Below are 22,136 nucleotides of genomic sequence, written 5' to 3' on the forward strand. Positions count from 1 at the left end.
TACACAAAAGTTAGCCCGTGTTTGTCACCATCATCTTCCATTGTGCACTCAGTACTCGCGTCTTCTTCAAACACAGTGTTAAAAGAAAAAAAAATCATCTAAAAACAGGCCTCCAGCAATAACCTCCATTAAACACAAATATCAAAGTCGAGAGTTAGTGTTTTCACCTCTCTTTAGTGGTGGCAGGATTATGAAAAAGCATCATCTTGATGCATGATGGAATAAAAATGAGGCTCCAGAGCTTCATCATTGGTGACTTGCTGAGACTGAGGAGGCAGTGATACAAAGACACTTAAGCGAGTGGTTGGGAAATCAAGCTGTGTCCTAGGCTGCAAACTGGACTTTGTTGAATAGATGGCAGATAGAAGGATATTGGCCAAGTAGACATCCATCATGGACGACAATTCCCACCCCCTGAATTACACTTTAGAGTCTCCGAGCAGCTCCTTCAGTGCCAGACTTTCACACCCTCTGTGCGAGAGAGTGCTACGGCAGGTCAATCCCACCAACCACAATAAGACAATTCAATAGCAATAAAGAACTATACAGCACACAAATACTTTCAAATGTCACATATGTATAATATTTTCTGTAGAGTGTATTAAAACACAAGAATACAATTAAACAAAGCTAGAAACACACAAAAAAACCCATCACCATTCAGTCTCACTTCTTACTAAGAGTAATATCGTGACATTTGAAATAAAGCACTGGCTTGCAGGACTTGCAGTAGAAAAAGGCTGCAAATGAGTGTTGTTTCTTGTTTTTATTCTAAATACAAGTCAAGTCAAGTTTATTTGTATAGCCCTAAATCACAAGCAGTCTCAAAGGACTTCACATAGACAATCAATTGACAATTTTCAAAGCATCCCCTGATCTTGGGCTCCCAAAAGGGCAAGGAAAAACTCAAAAACCCCTACCAGGGGAAAAATGAGAAACCTTGAGAAGGGACCACAGATGGAAGGATCCCCCTTTCAGGATCACCAGGCTGCAATGGATGCAAAGAGGGCACATAAAATACATAATATGGAAATCAAAAAGTGGATGTCCAGGCCAAAGCGAAGAGCTGTGGGAGGTGCCTTCGACTGTCCTGGCAGTGTCCTCTAGGAGGGTAATCCGCTGCAGTTCCCTCATGCTGAATTGGTCCACGAGAATCTAGATAGCCACCGTCAGCTTGGGTGTCACCTAACCACCTCCCCAGCCGGGGAGGGGTGGGGGGAGTGGGGTCGGGGAGAGGGAGCAAAAACAAACTCTAGCCGAATCGGCCACTACAGGTTAATTAAAGGCCATATCATAGAAATATGTCTTTAAACGTGTCTTAAATTTTTCTACTGAGGTAGCAGTTCTAATATCCATTGGTAGGGCATTCCAGAGCTCTGGAGCCCGAATAGAAAATGCTCTAGCCCCTGCAGACAATTTCTTGGCCCTCGGTGTCACTAAAAGACTAGCGTTTTGCGAACGAAGGTTACGAGACGGAACGTAAGGAACAACTAAGTCGACGAGATATGAAGGTGCTAAGCCATGCAATGATTTATAGGTTAATAGAAGAACCTTGAAGTCACATCTTAAATGGACCGGGAGCCAGTGTAAATTGGCTAATATTGGGGTAATGTGATCAAATTTTCTTGTCCGTGAGAGCAGCCTTGCAGCAGCATTTTGTACTAACTGTAGACTTTTGATAATGGACTTGGGAAGACCAGAGAATAATGCATTACAGTAGTCCAGGTGCGACGTGATAAATGCATGTATAATAATTTCCGCATCACCGGTCGAGAGGATTGGGCAAATCTTAGCAATATTACGAAGGTGAAAAAATGCTATTCTGGTTATATTCTTAATGTGCTTTTGAAAGGAGAGCGTTTGGTCAAATATTACCCCGAGATTAGTTACAGTATCACTCTTAGTGATAGTACGGTTATCTATAGTTATAGTGGTTTCCTTAAATAAATGTTGATAACGAGCTGGACCAATTATCAACATCTCAGTTATATCCGGGTTCAGACGAAGGAAGTTGAGAGACATCCATTGCTTGATCTCCGCAAGGCACGCCTCAAGATTACAACAGTCCTGCGGATCTGTCATTGATAACGGCATATATAATTGGGTGTCATCCGTGTAACATTGAAAAGTAATATTATATTTACGTATTATGTCCCCAAGCGGAATCATATAAATATTAAATAGAATTGGTCCTAGTACCGATCCTTGTGGGACACCACACGTAACTTTATAGAGCTCAGAGGACGCATTGCCATGGACCACTCGGTGCGTCCTGTCTGATAGATACGAATGAAACCAGCTTAGTGCTGACCCCAAAATACCAACACAACCTTTAAGACGCTCTAATAAAATATCAAAGTCTACAATGTCGAAGGCAGCACTAAGATCGAGTAGTAACAATACAGATGAAGTGTTTGAATTCATAGCTAGGAGGAGATCATTAGTCACTTTAGCAAGTGCTGTCTCAGTGGAATGATTAGCTCTAAAACCAGACTGAAAAGATTCATACCGATTATTAGCGACCATGTAATCAATAAGCTGCGGCGCTACTACCCTTTCAAGATGTTTTGCTATGAATGGGAGATTTGAAACTGGCCTATAGTTACTGAGACAGTCCAGGTCAAGATTTGGTCGCTTAAGTAAGGGTTTAATGATAGCGGTTTTAAAGGCTGTTGGCACTAACCCAGAGGAGACAGACAGATTAATTATATTTAAAACGGACGGTCCTAAGATTTGAAATAATTCTTTAAATAGTTTGGCTGGAAGCGGGTCGAGTAAACATGTTGTTTGTTTAGCCGCACTAACTAATTGTGTAAGCCTTTCGAGGGACACGCTTTTAAAATTTGAGAGGGTTATTGCATGATCGTCAGCGCCGGTAATCGGCGGTCCCGACTGAGCAATCGGAATGGTCATCTTGATCTCAGCCCTAATGGATTCAATCTTTCGAGCAAAGAATTTCATGAACTCGTCAGCCGAGTGAAAGTAGCTATCGGGGGTCGGCTGGCGTAGTGTTAGCTTTGCCACTGAATCAAATAGGTATTTAGGATTGTTCTTATTGAGATTAATGACCTGCGAAAAATAACGAGTTTTTGCTAAGATAAGCGCATCTTTATATTTCAGGAGGCTGTCGCGCCATGCCTGATGGAAAACCTCAAGTTTGGTTAAAGACCATTTGCGCTCATGGTTTCGACTAATTTGCTTAAGCGAATGTGTTTCATCTGTGAACCACGGAGTAGGCAATCTACAGCGAGTTTTCAGACGTAGCGGCGCCAACAAATACAGTTGGCTCCGTATGCTGCTGACCTGATATGCCTTCATTCAGTTGAGCTCATTTACACAGGTCAGTGCAGCTACTGGCTGTGGTTCAGATAAAGAACCACCTGGTTGCAGGGAGGTAGGGCAATTTGTAAAGGAGACAATTATTGTTGAGGAAGACCACCCTGAAGTATGTAGGACTATTTCCTCTCCATTGTATAATACCCACTGGGGCAACGGGCACTGATTGATCTCATAGTCGAAACACCTTAGCTCCTCACACAAAGTGTGATTGTGCTTGCACAGTGCTCACATATAGAGATCAAATAATTGCATTGAACAAACCAAAGTCAACTTGTCAAACGCACACCTGCGTCACAGCACAACATACACTTGCACATGATAAAAAGTGAAAAGGTGGCCAAATGTATAGAATAATTATTTGGATGCATATTAATAATAAAACTCAAAAAGCATTTAAAGCAATGCTATCGAATGTGAATTATCATATTTTTGCAACGCAGCCATTATTACTGTTTTCATTCCAAGCACCTACTGGTTATGACATTTTGGAATTTTGCTCCATCGCAGAGCGCCCGGCACTGCTCCCAACCACTAGGAGGAATAATTGCATTGGTATATCTGGTATTAGTTATGCTATCCTGTGATGCACAAAGCCTTAATTAATATGCTCATTTCTGAAGCATTTCAGCACTGCTCAAGCATGTCAAACCACATGTACACAATTTCTAAGGGAACTGGAATTTCAAAATTTTAAGTATGACTCAATCCATACCATTAGGAGGCCACTCCCAGATCCTGACAAAAATGAAAATGCAAACTATTTCAGGAGAGTCCGAATGCCCAACCCAACATTCAGTTGTATTTAACTTTATACATGTTCATTTAAGCTTTTAGAACGCAACCCAACTTTATTTAACTTATATGCAAACCATTTTAGGTTAATCATTATTTAAGTAGAGTTTTTTACTGTTCTATATTTAAGTACAGTGTTAATGTTCAAACTATGTATAATGTTACGGTGGCTTACAATGATTAATATACTTTATATGAATAAAACCTCTGCCTCATTTTGATGTCAGTTAGGCTTGCTGGACTGAAAACCGCAGGATCTGTGTATTTGTAGGAGTTCTAAAAACCAACGTGACAGTGTGGCTTTAGGGAGTATGTTCCCCACTTGTTGCAGCTCACAGCCATTTCATAGTGGGGACATTGTGCCCTTGCCGTGCCACTTGGTATTTAAATAATGTTAGAGAATCAGTGCCATGGCGATGTCTTGCTTGTCAATGGGAGCGCCAAAAATAGTGTAAAACTGGCTGTACACAACAATGCTCTTGTCACACCTCTTTCATGGAATTACGTTCAAAACACACACTAGAGGCGACATGAGGGCAGTGTTTTTGTTGTGTAAACAAGTCAAGATTCAAGAAGCTCGCCATGTTTGAGCGTGCCAAACAAGGAATTTGACTTCATTACATCACAGTCTCTGTTCAACATTTAGGTGACTAACAACACTCAGGACATGTGAAAATGACAAAAGACAATATTCTCAGCCATTCCCTGATCTTAAACTCCTATGAGGGCAAGGAAAAACTCAAATCTCCGACTAGGGGAAGTGAGAAACCTTGAGAAGAGACCACAGATGGGAGGGTCCCTCTTCCAGGATGACCAGGCTGCAATGGATGCAGAGAGGACACATAGTGCAAACAGTGTAGACAATCCAAAAAGGTGTGGAGAGCAGGATGTTATTGCACAGCAATGACTCTGAGACTCTTAGAGTGGTGTGAGTTCATCAGAGCAACAGCCTGGGGGAAGAAGCTGTCTCTGTGTCTGCTGGTTTTGGCGTACAGAGCTCTATAACGCCGTCCGGAGGGGAGTAGTTCAAACAGACTGTAACTTGGGTGAGAAGGGTCTGTAGAGATGTTGCTTGTGCGTTTCCTGGTCCTGGACAGGTACAAGTCTTGGATAGATGGGAGGTTGATTCCAATGATCTTTTCTGCAGTCCTGATTGTCCGTTGCAGTCTGTGCTTGTCTTGTTTGGAGGCCGATCCAAACCAGACAGTGATGGAGGTGCAGAGGACAGACTGAATGATGGCAGTGTAGAAGGTCTTCAGCAGCTCCCGCGGCAGGTTGAACTTCTTGAGCAGTCCCAGGAAGTACAGTGTCTGCTGGGCCTTCTTCCGGACAGAGTCTATGTGGCCGGTCAGAGTATAGTATTACTGCGGATAGTGAGGGGTGGAAGTGGTGAAGGATCTCGCTTGAAATCCACTGTCATCTCCACGGTCTTGAACGGGTTCAGCTCCAGGTGATTTTGGCTGCACCAGTGGACCAGCCGCTCCACCTCCTGTCTTTACGCAGTCTCATCACTGTCAGGAGCTTCACAGGGGAGTCACCTGAGGAGAAATCGTTGGTGTAGAGAGAGAAGAGCAGTGGGGTGAGGACGCACCCCTGAGGGGCGCCAGTACTGGTGGTCGTGGTACCAGATGTGATGCTCCCCAGCCTCACACGCTGTCTCCTGTTGGTCAGGAAGCTGGTGATCCACTGACAGGTGGAGGCAGGCACCGCGAGCTGGATGAGCTTCTGGACGTCAGGAGCGATGGTGTTGAACGCCGAGCTGAAATCCACAAACAGGATCCTGGCGTACGTTCCCGGGGTGTCCAGGTGGTGCAGGATGTAGTGCAGTCTCATGTTGACCGCATCATCCACCGACCTGTTTGCCCGGTAGGCAAACTGGAGGGGGTCAAGCAGGGGGCCCGTGACATGCTTCAGGTGGTTCAGCACCAACCTCTCGAAAGATTTCATGACCACAGATGTCAGAGCGACAGGTCTGTAGTCATTCAATCCTGTGATGGTGGGCTTCTTGGCCACTGGAACGATGGTGGAGCTTTTGAAGCACGAGGGCACCTCACACAGCTCCAGGGAGCGGTTGAAGATCCGTGCAAATGTGGGCGCCAGCTGCTCAGCACAGACTTTCAAGCAGGAGGGTGACACGCCGTCTGGGCCCGGTGCCTTCCTGATCTTTTGTCTCCGGAACACCTGGCGCACTTCCTCCTCACGGATCTGGAGTGCAGGCACGGCCTCTGCAAGAGAGAGATTAGGTGACAGCGGTGATGGACGTGTGGACAGAGCGGTTGTGAGGGGAGGGGAGTATGTTGATTGTGCTGCAGGAGGTCCTGTTGTGTGGGAGGACCGATCAAACCTGCAGTAGAACCTGTTCAGCTGGTTAGCAAGCCTTGGGCTCTCCACAGGGGGGTTCGTTTCTTGAAGCCCGTGATGCTCTGCAGACCTTTCCACACTGTTGAGGGATCAGGATTGGCAGAGAGGTGTCTCTCCAGGCTCTCCCCGTAACAACTCCTGGCTTTCCTGGCCTCTCGGTTCAGTGTGTTTCTGGTCTCCTTGAACAGGTCCCGGTCGCCGCTCCTGAAGACCTCCTCCTTGGCTTTGCGCAGCCTCCTGAGGTTTGGTGTAAACCAAGGTTTGTCGTTGTTGTATGTGCAGAAGGTCTTAGTCTGCACACACAGATCCTCACAGAAACAGATGTATGATGTGACAGTGTCAGTGAGTTCATGCAGGTCTGGAGTTGCAGCTTCAAAAACTCCCCAATCTGTGCAGTCAAAGCAGGCTTGGAGGTCCTGCCTTGACTCCACTGTCCACTTCCTCACAGTCCTCACTACAGGCTTAGAAGTTTTTAGTTTCTGCCTGTAGGCCGGGACCAGATGAACTAGACAGTGGTCCGAGAGTGCTAAAGCTGCACGAGCCACAGAGTGGTATGCATCCTTAATTACGGTGTAGCAGTGGTCCAGTGTCTGTGCCCCTCTGGTGGGACATGTAATGTGCTGTCTGTATCTGGGGAGTTAGGTGGTTCACGCAAGGTTCGCCCTGTTGAGATCACCCAAAACAATGATTAGTGAATTTGGTAGAAGTTTCTCCATGTCTGTCACCTGGTTGGCCAGCATCTGCGTGGCTTCACTCGCACGCGCGTGTGGTGGAACGTAAACAGCCGCCATGACGATCGAGGAGAACTCCCGTGGTGAATAGAACGGCCGGCAGTTTATGAAGAGTGTCAAGCCGCATGATGGTGGTGACTGGAGTAGGATTAATGTCAGTATGTGTGTAATCCGTGTGTTCAAACTAGCACATTGGTATCATTTTTATTTGCCTTTTTTTTTAAGATTTTCATATGCTCAGCCTTTTTAAATGATATGAACACAGCAATTCGTTGCAGTAATGCACACAAAACTCTGACTCAAGAGCGTGAAGGGGCGAGTAGGCTGCAAATATACCCATGTTCATTTACACGGCTCTTGCAGGTGTGCTCATCAGACACACGCCGGCACACTGTCACTTTGACACACTGTGATGCCCCTCAATCAATATGTGTGAGCATGTTTTTTCTTGTACCTACTTGGATGGGAGCTGAAGGTCACCAGAGAGGTGAAGTGTGGTTTCGCTCCACAAGAGGACAATAAGGGCCACCTGTTAGTGTCTAGTCAACCTCCCCTCTGTACTGCCTGACAGGAAGGAGCCCGGCACTAACAAGGTGAGCAGACAGTTGGGGGAAGGGGGAGGTGTGGGTGATTGTGAGTGGGGGTTAACGTTACAAAGGAAATCTGCCCCCCCACCCCGGAGCTGACAGTTACTGGACTTGCAGCACTTAGGTGTTATAAAGTGCCCTGGACCTTGCTGAGAGAGCAACCATGCTAGTGCGACTGAGGGTTGCACTTCAGGCCAGGCAATTACTCTGGTTTTGACAACAACAAAAACACTACTGGAAGAGAGAATAGCAACCCATTTATCACCAGATGCACTTGCATTGCTTACAGTGGCCGGGGATCGTTTATAGCATATCGCATTCGCAATATCAAGCATTATTTTCTGCTTCGCTCGGTATTTGCTGGCAACTGGTGCTACTAGTGGGAAGAAGTACAGTAGTTTTCCTGTGGCTGCTTTGATACTCAGCAAGCAAGCGTGAAAATGGATGGATGGATGGACGAATAGACGGATAGAGCCACAGGTGAATAATTTTTTGATATACATGGCTGCCATCTGAACAAGTTTTTTTTGTATCATATTCATTAACTATTTGACTGATGACAAAAGCAACAGCATTAATCTATATCTGCTCATATTCATCAAAAAGCATCAGAACTCATTAGATTGCGCTTCACGGTGCAGCATGACCATGAGCCCAAGCATACTGTGAAAGCTACCAAAGTTGTTTACAAGACAAAGGAGAGAAATGTTATGCAATGTTATGGCAAGTCAATCACCTGACTTGAATCACAGTGAGCATACATTTCATTCGAAGACAAAATTTAAGGGAAATGCCCCAAGAACAAGCAGGAACTGAATAGGCAAGGAAGAGCATCACAATGGATGACATAAAGCATCTGGTGATGCAGTCTATGCGTTACAGACTTCAAACACCTGCAAAGGATTTGCATCCTAATAGGAAAGTGAAAGTTTGTCCAATTTGGTGCCTTAAAAAATGGGAGCCATATACACCAACTGATCTGGAAGTACACAGGTCTCTCTCACACGCACGCACACACACGCACACACACACACACACACACACACACACACACACACACACACACACACGCACACACACGCACGCACGCACACGCTCACACACGCTCACACACACGAATAGAAATGAACAAGAGGCGGGGTGTCGCCGTGCAGGTACCTGCTCCACATCGGACAAACGTGGGCTTCACCCCAATTAAATGACCCCACGCAATTACAATCAACCTACCCAAGCACTTCTGCAGATGTGAAGTGTGGAGCCGTTTTATCCAAGGCTTGAGGCTCGCCGCTCCTCAGCATGTCCTTTATTCTTGTCTTATTGTATTTTAAATTCCGGTTTGACTTCACCTAATTTACTGTCATATATGTTATTTTAGTATTATTAATTACTTGTGGAATAAGTTTAATGGTTTATGTTAAATAAATAAATATAGCCCGAATCGACCACCAGTAGTCTCTTCTCATGATGCTTTGATGCTGTGCGTAAGCACCATGTAAAAGTAGAAAAATGAACATTTTGCTTCGGACCACATATTAGAGAAGGTAAAGATGAAGTGTACCCAACTGAGCTGTTATCTTCATTTTATTAGTCTTCACTGCTGCGCTCAAAGCTTAGCTTGCTGCCTGCATTCTAATGAGAGAGAAAACGAGACAGGAGGGGGTGGAGGCGATTGTATAACGGCCTGTTATGTAACACAATGTGCGCGCCATTCTCTTTGTGCAAGACACACGGCAAGAATGAAGGAGCATTGTTCTCCTCACTTCAAAACATCATACCCCCATTATGGAGGCGCGTCTAATCATGGCATGATAAGGATAAATTATTTGGGAGGTGAGAGGGGGCGCGCGGACCCCCTCGCTTGCATTAGATTAAAATCTGACTATAAAGTGGCATTGAAGAGGGTTTGCTGGGCAATTAAAGACGATAAAATGTTATTGCTTTCACCCTCGATGCGTTTTCTGATGGTTGGGGATGAACTGTCAAGAACATTGACTGGACGCATCAAAAGAGGAAAACCGATAAACTGGGTGAGAAAGACAGTGCAGTTGAGATGATTGAGTGTTAAGGGTTGATTTATTTCAGGCAGGCTCGTTAGATCAGCACAAAAATAAATCCCACTCATGGGCATTCATACAGCAACTCATAGGCCAATTCTCAAAAATACAAAATAGAAAACAAAGGCTCTTACAGCAAGTACAAAATTATATATTTTAGGTAGAAAAACTGTCACATATCACATTCACTGATTCAAGAGTAATTGACCTTCACACAGAACGTCTCCTCAGTCTTCTCCTCCAAGTTGTTCACGTAGACCAGGATCTCCACTGAACCTGCACTCTGGCTGGGGGCAAAGCGCAGTCCAATGGTGTAACTCTCTCCCCCATCAAGCTGACCAGCAAACACAACATACAATAAATAAATAAAATTGGGTCTTTCTGAAGACATGATGAAACTAACTTTTCTCTCCCTTTAAACGCAAGTAACCCATGATTGTTGGCAGTATGTCAGAAATGAAATGCCATCCCGATGAGGCAATCACTGTTAATTAAAATGGTGAGGTAGATGACTGGATGACTGATAAACTCGTCAATATCTTCCATGTCTTCCCAGAAAAGTGAAAGCTGTTTTAGCAGCAAAGGGGTTTCTTCCATTTTCACCATATGTGTGGTTGTCATGACCACGACAAGCAATACTTGTGTTGATGAAATGGAACTTTTAAACGCAATCACACCTAAAAGCAGAAAAGAGTGTGTGGATAGGAGATTAATGACAACCGTGGCTCAAAAATAATCAATTGCTGCAAGTATAGAGATGAGTGGCTGTGTGGATATCTGTCCTGGTGGTTTTGGTTTTGACATTAGCATTTGTTTTGTGACCAACCATCTTACTTGCAAATCAGGTAAATGTTTGCCATTGAAATGTAATTTTAAAAAAAGTGTCATCAGGCCTGTCAAAAACAACCACAATTTGCTATGTGTTTTTTTAAGCATTGTTGCTGCATAAAAAGATAATGAAACAATAAACAACCGGTTTTATAAAACGGAATCACCCTAGAGTCTGAAGTAGCTCCTCGTTAGTGTTTTCATTTTGTATTTGTCACTGATTTTCTCCTGTGCAATAAACAACTGAAATCACAGTGGCCAACGTCACTATCTTTTTTTCTTTCTCCACATGAGGACCCGTGTATTGATCATGGGGGAAAATTAACAATTATCATAAAACATTACTGATTAAACAACCAAAGCATCAATAAAACTCACTTGCTGATGCAATCGTCGAAATAATCAAACACCACAGCAATGTAGTCTTCAAAATACATGCTAGCAGTAATGTCAGTATAAATGCAGAGAGGAAATCTTACATAAAGATTTATTCCTCCTCTGAGGCAATAAATACAAGACCCTGGCCCAAGAGATTCATGCTGTATTCTGATGTTAAGTTTGAGAAGCAGAAATAGAAAGTGCAGACAAGAGCAAGGACACAGTTATGCAGTGACACTGTATCCGACACACAGGAGAGATTCTCCTACCAGAGTGTACAACGTGGCTCCACATTCTTTTCAAAGTGGAATAAATGTGCTCCTGGGAAGCGCGCATTGGAGGGTCTAGCAGCAGTTTCAGCTGGTTGGAGATGAGTAGCAGCTCCGCATTTTGACCTGTTATATCACACATGATCGCCTCACAAGGTGGCTGACTGTCTTCCTCTCCAAGGCTCCATGTGGTAGGAGGGGCTGGAGTTACCGCTTAATAATAAACTCGTACATGTTGTCCACGTGTTAAATCAGATATAAAAGCGGGATGACCCCCTCCCCCCCGAATTTGTATGGATGCTTGTTCCAAACAAAACTGAAAAGCTATTTAACTGCTTACTGAGGAAACCTTTCTGGAAGGCTGTAGAATGGGCCAAGAAATGAAAGATACAACTTTGGAGTGGATCCAAAAACAGTTGCACAAAACTTTGTATTGAACTGATTTTCTAAACTCCATTTCCCATTGAAATAAGTTGTTTTTAGAATTATTTGCTTCAGAACCTAATATAAATTTCAATTTATTAATAGTGAATGAAATATTGTGATCCCTCCAATTGGCTGGAGCAGAACTAAAAGTCAGCTGGTCCAGCTCACCTGCAACCCTAATGAGTACAGCCACTCACGAAGATGTATGGATGGGCGAGATTAGGACCCTTGGGGCCACCATGTTTGTGCCTCAACGCAATTTTGCCTTGAGTCGCTGGCTGAGTAAACTAGCTGTGAGTATCAATCACCATATTGCCATACTGTGCAGCCTTAGGTTGGGATTCAGTCTAAAAGAAAGCATGCACTGATAAGACAAAGAGGAAGCCGTGGGTGGTTCCTTAGATGTAAACAACATCTAAGCGAGTTGGAACCGTGTTCTCGTCATGCAATTTACACATTTGATCAATCCTGACTTTTGTGTGAAGAGGTCCAGATTTGGTGGTGAAAATTTGTGGGTGGCCGACTTCCATCTAGAATATTTTTTTAACAATTGATATTTTAGAACATCTATAGAAGAACAAAAAAAAAACTGCTCCTCTTGTTTGGTCCTTTAGGCTATGGAGGGTAAGCAGATTTTCAATCATATAAATATTAAAATAAAAATAAAATGGAAAAATAGTAAGTGGGCAGTGCCAGATGCGTCTGTGCTTCAACACAATTTAAAAAAGTAAAAAAAAAGGAAAGGTTTTCTTCTACTTTACTGATTATTTTTCGTGCTCATAGATATGGATTGGTTTCACCAAAGCCCCTAGAAATGTATTTTACTTTACCATTCATTCATTCATTCATTCATTCATTCATTCATTCATTCATTCATGTTATGCAAAGATATATTGCACCACTGTGACTTGAATGTTTGTTTTAGTGACGCCTCAAACATCTCAACAGTTTTTTTCTTATAAATATTGAGCAGTATGTACAAATATGACCAGTGTTTTACCACCAATTTTAGACTGGACTCACTTTACAAACTATTTGCATGCATGTGTGTGCGTGCAGTATGCTATGCATATGTGTGTGTACGAGTGTGGGTGCATGTGCATTAAGTCGTTACTTGCAATTTCAATTTAAATTATTCTTTTGGAACACTGTTTGTAGTATACACAAACACTTTGATCAATTGCACGCTGCATTTAAGGGACAAATTGTATTTCTATTTATTTTCATCTTCTGCCATCTCATGTGCCCAATTTTCTTCCACTGTTACCTTTTACTCTTCTTCCCGGTAATTCAATCAATCCGGTTCCATTTTGTATTACAGCATGTGAGAGATAAATGAGTCTATGTGGAGGATTTATATCCCCCAAAAGCTTATCGGTATTGATCTCTCCTGCGCTTTCCCTCCTGAAAATGTGTTTCATTATTACAAGTCATATGAAAAAGGAAGCAAAGTATCCCCACAATAGCTAAATGCTGCTGGCAGGCTTAATGCTTTATTAGACACCTGGAGCGTTGCTAACAATATAAAATAAAACAAAAGGCCCACCTCCCTCCCTCAGGCTAATTGATGCAATGAGGTCCTGTACAGGATCAGCATTTCGCCTTAATAGTTTATGTGGAAAAATACTCCCATTGCATCTCACTGGTTTTATTGTTAATAGAATTTGTCATTTGTTTTTCCCTTTTATCACATCTCATCCAAAGAGCTGCAATAACAGCAATGACTCCTACTTGTGCATGACTCAAATAGGCTTTTACTAATTTCCCTTCATAATTAGAAAATAATTGTTTGTTAGCGTGCTTTTGTTTTTCTGAAGACTCAACCTAAGAAACAAGCTCGGTGTTGTCATATACCTGTATATTGCTGCAAGGGAATATAGAAAAATACAAATTGTCACACACATTCATTCATTTGACTTTTTCAGCTTCTGACCAGGTCTTTCAAATATCGATATACATGAAGATGATCAACTATTAAAATCATTCATCCATCAATTTTTTCATTTGCTAATTATTATGCTCTTCAGGGATGAGGACGGGTGGAGCCTATGCCAGATGACTTTTGGGTTGAGGCAGACTTCATCGAATTCCGCGTAGGGAGAGACAATCTATACTCATTTTCACAATGTCACTAAATGGGAACTGCTTGCACTTAAGTCATGCGAGTGAGTGCTACATTAACAGTGACCTACTATTAAAAACATGTACATCAAAATATTTAAGTGAGTTGAAAGGTAGTAATGCATCACAACTCGGAATTGACTTTTTTAAATAATTCAATTCAATTCAATTAAACATTTGAAAGCAAAACTAGACATTTGTTTTAATGTTTTTACTTTAAGCCTTGTTTTTTTAATGGCTGTATATTTGATACAGTTTTATGATGCTGGATGTTTGTCATAGAATGGATTGAATCCATTTCATTTAAAGTGCAAGAGATAGCTTTCAACCTTATTCCCTTTAATATTAACACTGAAACACTTCATAGGGCCTAAAACCCCTATTTTATGGCACGTTTGGCCATTTACCAGCCTAATTTCACCTGGAATTTATCCTCTTTAAACTGGAGCAAATCCGGATGGTCAGAATGGAGTAGGAAGGTGCGGCTGCTGGGGTAAGGGTTGACGTAGGTGATTTTTTTGGAGCTGCCCCGACCACTGCTAACTGGGACGCACACTTCAAACGCCTGCACACACAGACAATTTTACATGCCAATTGAATAGAACAGCAAAGTATTTTCTTGCACAGAGATCCAAAAAAGACATTTAGCATGTAAACAAATCCTTCTACATCTTCTGTATTATTCATTTTATCATCTTCTGTCATTACCAATGTTTGCTTTTTGATCTGTGTTTCTGAGATAATTATGAATATTAAAAGTTAAATAGTACACTGCATTTTAAAATGCATTTTGACTAGACATATACAAGAGTAAACCTTGTGTAAACCTGAGAGCTAACAGTAAAGCTACAGAACCCAAAATGGAAAAAATATGTACATTGTGTCACCCACACAGAACGGGAGGGACTAAATTGGTTGACGAGGTTAACATGTTTACAGGATGACGGGGCCAGTGCTGTTATGATGAAAATCAACAACTTGTCTGAGTGTCTGGAAGGACGCTACTTTCATCAATTCACCTTGGACAGCACAGGCCTGTGGACATTGAGGCACAGGAGCCAAGCAGTGACTAACTGCTTCTGCTCCACGTCCACCGCGTTCACATATAGGAAGCGACTGCCTGCCCGCCATGGCTGCACCTTCAACTGAAGCTCCTGCACTCCTGCAGGTGGCAACATGAAAACACCTCCAGGCTTGACCTGTGGAGAAGGTTAAAATAAGAAGAAAATGTGTTTGGAAGATGTATGTTACTATTCTAAGGCATGGTACAATATTTAATCGTATTATGGCGAACTTCCACATATGTATTTGTGATTCAGCCACTGAAATATCACATTTTGGGGCAAAGGTTCGCCAAGGGACGTCCATTTTGTGGGCAAAAGACGAGGGATAAGAATGATTAAAAAAAAGGAAGGACTGAGGATGGACTGAAGTGAGTTTTCATCAGTCTGTGTAATTGTTCATGTCAGTGCCAACGGATCGTATTAGCACACTAACATGGAAGTCTGCCAAAGATAGGGGTTTCCGTTTCCACTTTGTAAGGCGTGTGTAATCCGTATGTAAGTACAGACTGAATGTTAAATTTAAAAAAAAAAAAAAAGTTTCTTCACGCAGGTGGCAAAATAAGACTCAAGTGAAGTGAAAGGTAAAATGACAAAGAAAGACGTGGGTTGAGGGAGAATTCTTATCTGGTAAAGTGCCCAACTCAAGTTGATATTTTGATATTAACTTGTTGAAGCAAGATGAAGATCTTTGAAGATTTAGACAAAAGTAGGGTTTTTGTTGTTATTCACGATAGCCCATGAACAACAGCAATTGCTGTATTGTAAAGTGTTATTAATAAAAGCAGGACTGAATGAGTTATTTATTCTGTAATAATAACATTAAAACCATTTACGATACTCTCATATTCAAGACCCATGTACTGTATATTCTCAGTCTAAATTTGGTCAGCAAGCACACAGTGGCAGTCGGTACAGTTTGGTTTATCAGGTTGGATTTCAAAGCAATGAAATTAAAATGTAGGTTAAAGCTTCCATAATATTTGCTTCAAAATCTGAATCGTATCTAATTTAAGCTTGCAAAAGCTTGTAAAAGACATGATGGAAGTGTGTGACTTTGCTTAAACGTAACTTTTGTTGATTCGAATACATCTGATACGACTGAGGTATGTGAAATTACAGTTTATATAAGCAACTAAATTTGCTCTAAAAAGCGGAACATGTATCAGATCTTGATTAAAACTGATTGGTCATTGCATCTTTTAGCTCTGGACACAAATGTGTACTAGTTCAGTGAATTAAAATAGATTTGAAAGACTAATATAAAATTGTCAAGGTAATATTTATGAAATGATTTCTATTCTATAAAATTGTAAACATTTTTTTTTTTATAAATTGTAACAATGTTCATAATTTCATTAATGTACATATTACCAGTAAAAATCTAACCACTGGATCCTTGGTGAAATACCCATCATGAAATATTCAGGTTGACAGGAAGTTGCAGGCAAACCCGGAAAAAAAAAAAATGCACTTACTTTGTGGCAACCAAATTAATGAGTAGGTGTAAGGAAGGGGAAAAACGAGGACAGACCATGAGTGAGAATCGTGAGTAATCAGTGAGACGAAATAAGGAGAGACAGCAGGATGTGAGAATGAGAATTAATGGATTGTTTTTTTTTTTAATCTGTTGAGGAAACCAAAACTATTCTCTGGCGGTGAGGTTTATCTTGTTTCATAAGACTCCTTCAATACGTTCCACAGTGACTCAACCTGCTGAGAGTCACATCAAAGTAGCCACTGTGATGCACATTATGCTGGAGTGTTTTAAAAATACATCTGTCGATTTTGTCTTTCTTTTTTTTTTTCCGGGCTGTACCCTATTTCTTCAAGGAAAGTACTACCTGTATCTCTACTATATGGATGATAATGATGCGAAAAGATTGATTATCCTGTCAAACCACATTCGGAAAGTTCAAGATAATAATTCTGTAGCAGATTCAGTCATTTTGTTTTGCCTTCATTAGGATGGAGCTGCGCAACAAAGTAATTCCAGATGACTACAGCGAAATGCCTAATTTTGTCATTATCAACACACAGGAACACTTTGTTTTTTCTTTTTCTAGTTTGGAGGGAGTATTTTTTAATTGGATTTTAAACAGAATGTAAATGTAGTTTCTCTCATTGTCCAGTGAAATTCATGTCATGTGATGTCTCCATCACTGTCTGGTTTGGATCGGCCTTCAAACAAGACAAACACAGACTGCAATGGACAATCAGGACTGCAGAAAAGATTATTGGAATCAACCTCCCATCTAGCCAAGACTTGTACCTGTCCAAGACCAAGAAACGTACAAGTAACATCTCTACAGACCCTTCTCACCCAGGTTGCAGTCTGTTTGAACTACTCCCCTCCGGACGGCGTTATAGAGCTCTGTACGCCAAAACCAGCAGACACAGAGACAGCTTCTTCCCAGAGGCTGTTGCTCTCATGAACTCACACCACTCTTATTGCTGTGCAATAACACCCTGCTCTCCACACCTTTTTGGATTGTCTACACTGTTTGTACTATGTGTCCTCTCTGCATCCATTGCAGCCTGGTCATCCTGGAAGAGGGACCCTCCCACCTGTGGTCTCTTCTCAAGGTTTCTCATTTCCCCTAGTTGGAGTTTTGAGTTATCCTTGCCCTCCTGGGAGTTTAAGATCAGGGGATGTTTGAGAATATTTGTCATTTTTCACATGTCCTGAGTGATGTTAGTCACCTAAATATTGAACAGAGGCTGTGATGTACCGGACAAATTCCTTGTTTGGCACGCTCAAACATGGCGATTAAAAACGCTTGAATATTGAATGTATATCCATAAATTCCGCCACATTATAATTAACAACAAATTACACAAATGTATTCCATATTGTGTTTTTGTTTAGTTCAACAGAAAAACAGTTTTTGAGTTTTTTCAGATTTAACCCCCCCCAAAAAAAAGATTCTGTTGAAGTAAACATAAACAAAACATGTAATACATTCGTGTAATTTGTTGTTAATTATAATATGGCGGATATAAATCCACTAAAACACATCATCAATTTGTAGCTTTGTATAGTACATGCTTTGATGTTAAATAGAATATAACAAAGATATCATAGTCCAATAAAAATTATCTCCAAATTGTGAAGTTTTGTTTTCAATGAAATGTAATGTAAATAAAAACAACATGATTTTGGGATTTGGGAAAAAAAAAGTAGAAAAAGAAAGAAAAAATGGAATACAAGTAGAAATAGAAAGAAAAAAATGGAATACATGATGTCCATTTCAGCATTTCAACTCTGACTAACTTGACTTGCATACCCTGTGTGACAGAATGTAAAAAAATGTCAACACACGCCACAAACATGGAAGACATAGTGCAAAGAGAAGTCATTTATGACTGTGGAAACATCTAGACATCCATTTTCGAGGGAGATTGTCCTGATTAGGTGGGCGAGCTTGAGCCTATGCCATCTGACGAGAGGTGAATGTCATGGGTAAATCCTGCTCTGGTCACTAGCCATTGGCAGGGCACGTCATCAATGAACCTAACATTCATCAATGCGTCCACTTTCTACTGCTTATCTGTAGTGCGGTCAGGACATATTTTATGATATCCCGCTAAGTTCAGGCTTTGCAGAATAGAGCTCAACAATGTGGTTTGTGCAATGGAAAGACAGGGGAAGATCAAGTTCAGTAAACTTCTCAACTACTTCTAGCATCAGGAAATGCCTCAATCTGCTACATTTCTACATAATTAGACCAGAACGTGTTTGATGAGAAGAAAGAGATAACACCAACACTGGCAGCGTAATGACGCTTCGTCTATTAATGAGCAGCTGCCGTCCAAAAGTGAAGCAATGCATGCCAGTTTCTCACTGCGCTTCATGGTTCACACTCTCCATCTGCCTCAAAAACATTTTCTAGAGAGACCCAACAAAAGCAGGTATGCAGTAGGCTTTTGTCATACTAACCCAGACATGAGAAATCCAAAACAATGGAAGCCAAGGCAATCCTCCCCCAACCTAATGATACCCTTGGAGCGGACTTCGGTCAGATTGGAAGAACCATGATGGGGGTCAAAATGATGAGTGAAACAATACATGCTCTGATAACGTGAGTTCAAATCCATAGTTGAACAGGATGGTTCAAGCATGTGTCTAGACATTTCTTGACAAGATGCAGACTTTGAATTGAACTAGTGTTGAAATGTCACAATAATGACTTGAAAATCAGTAAATGCTTTTTGTTGGCTGTTGAATTGTTAATGTGAGGTTATTTTTCCCCTAAGATTTGTGGAACAATTGCTGGGAACCTCCAAGGCAGGGGTGTCAAAAAAAAATTCTCACATTGTAGTTGGGGTTTACTTTGGAGGGACACGATGATAGTGAGACCACAAATCAATGTATAATCACCTTATATTACTTATAACCAACAAATTGATGAAAAACTACTTTTGAAATCAGATGCCAGTCAAAACTGTTCAAACGTAAATACATTTATTTTAAAGGGGGGGAATTGATTGCAATAGTTCTTTAGAATTTTAAAAAGAACTTTCAATTTTGGAATTTTAACAAGAAACATGAAGTCGATGCAAATAAGGTCTGGCTTGACACCTGCAAGCTAACGGCTATAAAAATAAAACTGAATTGAATTGTACATTAAAAAAGTGACCATGAAACTCAAAACCAAATCTTGGTTTGTAATGCCCAAAACCTATTTAGCCTCTTGCAAGTAGGAGGTTTTTTAGATTATTGAGTTCAACATTGTAATCTTTTCATTTGTAGCTTTCCATCTTGCTATGGGAGTGCTGTCTAGATTGAAATAACTGTGCGGATGCCCTAAGCAAGGAAGGATTACAGGCGGAGAACCCAATGTATTGAACATAATAAACTGGGACCAGAATCAAATGAGTCACACTGTAACTTTCTAGGTCCTAGACTTACAAACCAGAATCAAATGAGAGTCACACTGTAACTTTCTAGGTACTAAATTTACAAACTGGCACTGTACCTCAATCTCCTGGGGATGTGATGAGAAACACTTGACCTTGCGAGCAGCCTGCCTCCCCCTCAGCACCAGTGATTGACAACTCTGTTGGCCAGTGATACAACTGACATCCACCCGCTCTATGAAATGCACATAAATCTGCCAGATCTGCGAAGGGGCAGCCATCCACTTATCACTGTGGAGAGAAATCATCATCAGGAACAAATGCGGTGAAATAGAGCACCCCCACCATCCACCATCTCCTAGGAGACAACAAGAGGTCAAAGATGATGAGGGCTGATCTACGAGTGCCCTTGCATTTTAATGATCAGCCAATACTGCCACTGCCATTCCTATCTTCATCATCATCATCATTATTATCTTCATCATCATCCTCCCACCACTGAGAAGAAGGGAATTCAAGTCTCAGCGGCCTGAGCTGAAATGGAGAGCTGTGAGTGGGAGGTGATATAGTCACATACTCAGCAGTGCTCTGTGACAGCACTTAAAGAGCATTCAGTCATTTGGAAGATGCTTTAAGTCATTCGGGATATTTTTCGGTGAGAAAGAATGCCCATTTTGTCCAAAATGTTCCACGAGGCAAACTTCCACTTGAAAGTAACTGCATGGGGTGCTTATTTATTGTGCAGAGATGTCTTCAGACAAAGCAGTAACAGCCCACCATCAAGATGAATTAAACAGCAGAAAGTAGTTGTAATTTTAAGTAGTTGTGCTTATACCCTCCACCACATATTATTGATAAACATGATGGTACTGCTAAAACACTTTTCCAGGTAGAACCAACTCAAAATACATTTTCTGACTGTCATAATCCAAATTTTGTACCCTAATTTTACTCTTTGAATGTATGGTGTCCTTGTACGCACTAAAGGAAATCTAAAATATAGTTTTCAAAGACCAAATCAACTATAAATTCTCTCTAATACTACTTGATTAACATACTATGCCAGACCACATTCCAAACGTGAGATAATTATGACTTTTACTTTGAAAAAAAGAGTATTGTCTCAATAAAAGCTGCTTTAACAGTATATTCATAAAATATTCTTCAATATCAATTACATTTTTCGACATTTACATCACACCATTCCACTAAGATCATTTGAAGTCATTCTCTCTTATTCATCAACAAGCAAAACAGCAGGAAAAATAATAATAATTTGAATGAGAATCTTCTCAAACTGTGTCTAATGTTGTGCCCACTAGAAGAATACTTACGTGAAAACCATCACAAAGAACATTTTGATGTTGGGACTCGGATTTCCGGGTACCTTCAAGTGCACATCCTGAGGCTCTCCTGGCGCCTAGGGACGAAGTAAAACTAATAAATGGATGAAGGTAAGGGGAGTATAAGTGGGCAGAAATTACCATGAAAAAACAGACAACCATGATAAAAGCAGTCAACTGGGTAAAAAGACTCAAGCCTTCTATGTGTTTCAAAAAAGATACTTGACTCATTACAAAGAATGCTGGAATAGCACTCTGCCCTAAAACAAGAATGGTGCTGAAGCTTTCACTTTAGTAATTAATCTCCTGCTTACATTAGTGTGGGCTGAGAGATTTATAGTATATACACTCAATGAAGGAAGTCATTCTCTCACCAGCATCCGGGTCTGACAGATGATGTTTGGGTCACTGCAGCGTACAGAAATATTAGCCTCAGCATTTGTGTCTCCAACTGCTATAAGTATTAAAGCACATAAATGCTGGAGTCAAAATTCAAAGTCAAATAAATACATATTTCCTGTGTAATGCTTTGCTTACTATCGACTAAATGACACCGTGCTTAAAGACAAGTCTATCTAATTAATTATTTATTTAGTAGAATTGCATTGTTTGAAAATACATACTGCTGGTATATCATTATTTAGTAGAATTGCATTGTTTGAAAATACATACTGCTGGTGCTTGGTTTTCTTTGGACTGCGATGTAATGTGAATTTTGGTACAGTCCTCAAAGTGCAGCAATTAAGTTAAAATACCTGACTGCAATTTTTGGTGTTTAAGAGCATTTGTTACAATAGCCTCTTGATGAAAGAAAAATATGTAACTACAAACCCACCCAATATAGTTAAGGATGTACATTTTGAAGGCTGTTGCATAATTTGTCTATGTAATTACAAATAAAATCAGTCATATGTTTTACTGCTTTATATTATAGTGAGGGGCACCAAGTATGTTTTCTTATCCAACAAAGGCACCGACTTGAAAAT

The 22,136-nt window shown here is 41.1% G+C and overlaps 1 protein-coding gene across 1 annotated transcript in view; it reads right to left on the reverse strand.

The window, feature by feature from the left end:
- Window positions 1-9,864: 9,864 nt before the first annotated feature.
- nphp4 (nephronophthisis 4) overlaps window positions 9,865-22,136 on the reverse strand; it is a 104,921-nt gene continuing 92,649 nt past the window's right edge. The window contains exons 23-28 of the mRNA XM_085919860.1: window positions 21,525-21,604; window positions 21,142-21,227; window positions 19,927-20,098; window positions 14,906-15,085; window positions 14,308-14,451; window positions 9,865-10,198 (exon numbers count right to left, since the gene is read on the reverse strand). Coding sequence (XP_085775986.1) covers window positions 10,058-10,198; window positions 14,308-14,451; window positions 14,906-15,085; window positions 19,927-20,098; window positions 21,142-21,227; window positions 21,525-21,604 — 803 coding nt within the window. The 3' untranslated portion in view covers window positions 9,865-10,057. The remainder of the gene's footprint in view (window positions 10,199-14,307; window positions 14,452-14,905; window positions 15,086-19,926; window positions 20,099-21,141; window positions 21,228-21,524; window positions 21,605-22,136) is intronic.

The sequence above is a fragment of the Syngnathus leptorhynchus genome, chromosome 1 (assembly GCF_054491065.1).
Source record: "Syngnathus leptorhynchus isolate UIUO chromosome 1, UIUO_Slep, whole genome shotgun sequence".
In the NCBI taxonomy this organism is placed as follows: Eukaryota; Metazoa; Chordata; class Actinopteri; order Syngnathiformes; family Syngnathidae; genus Syngnathus; species Syngnathus leptorhynchus.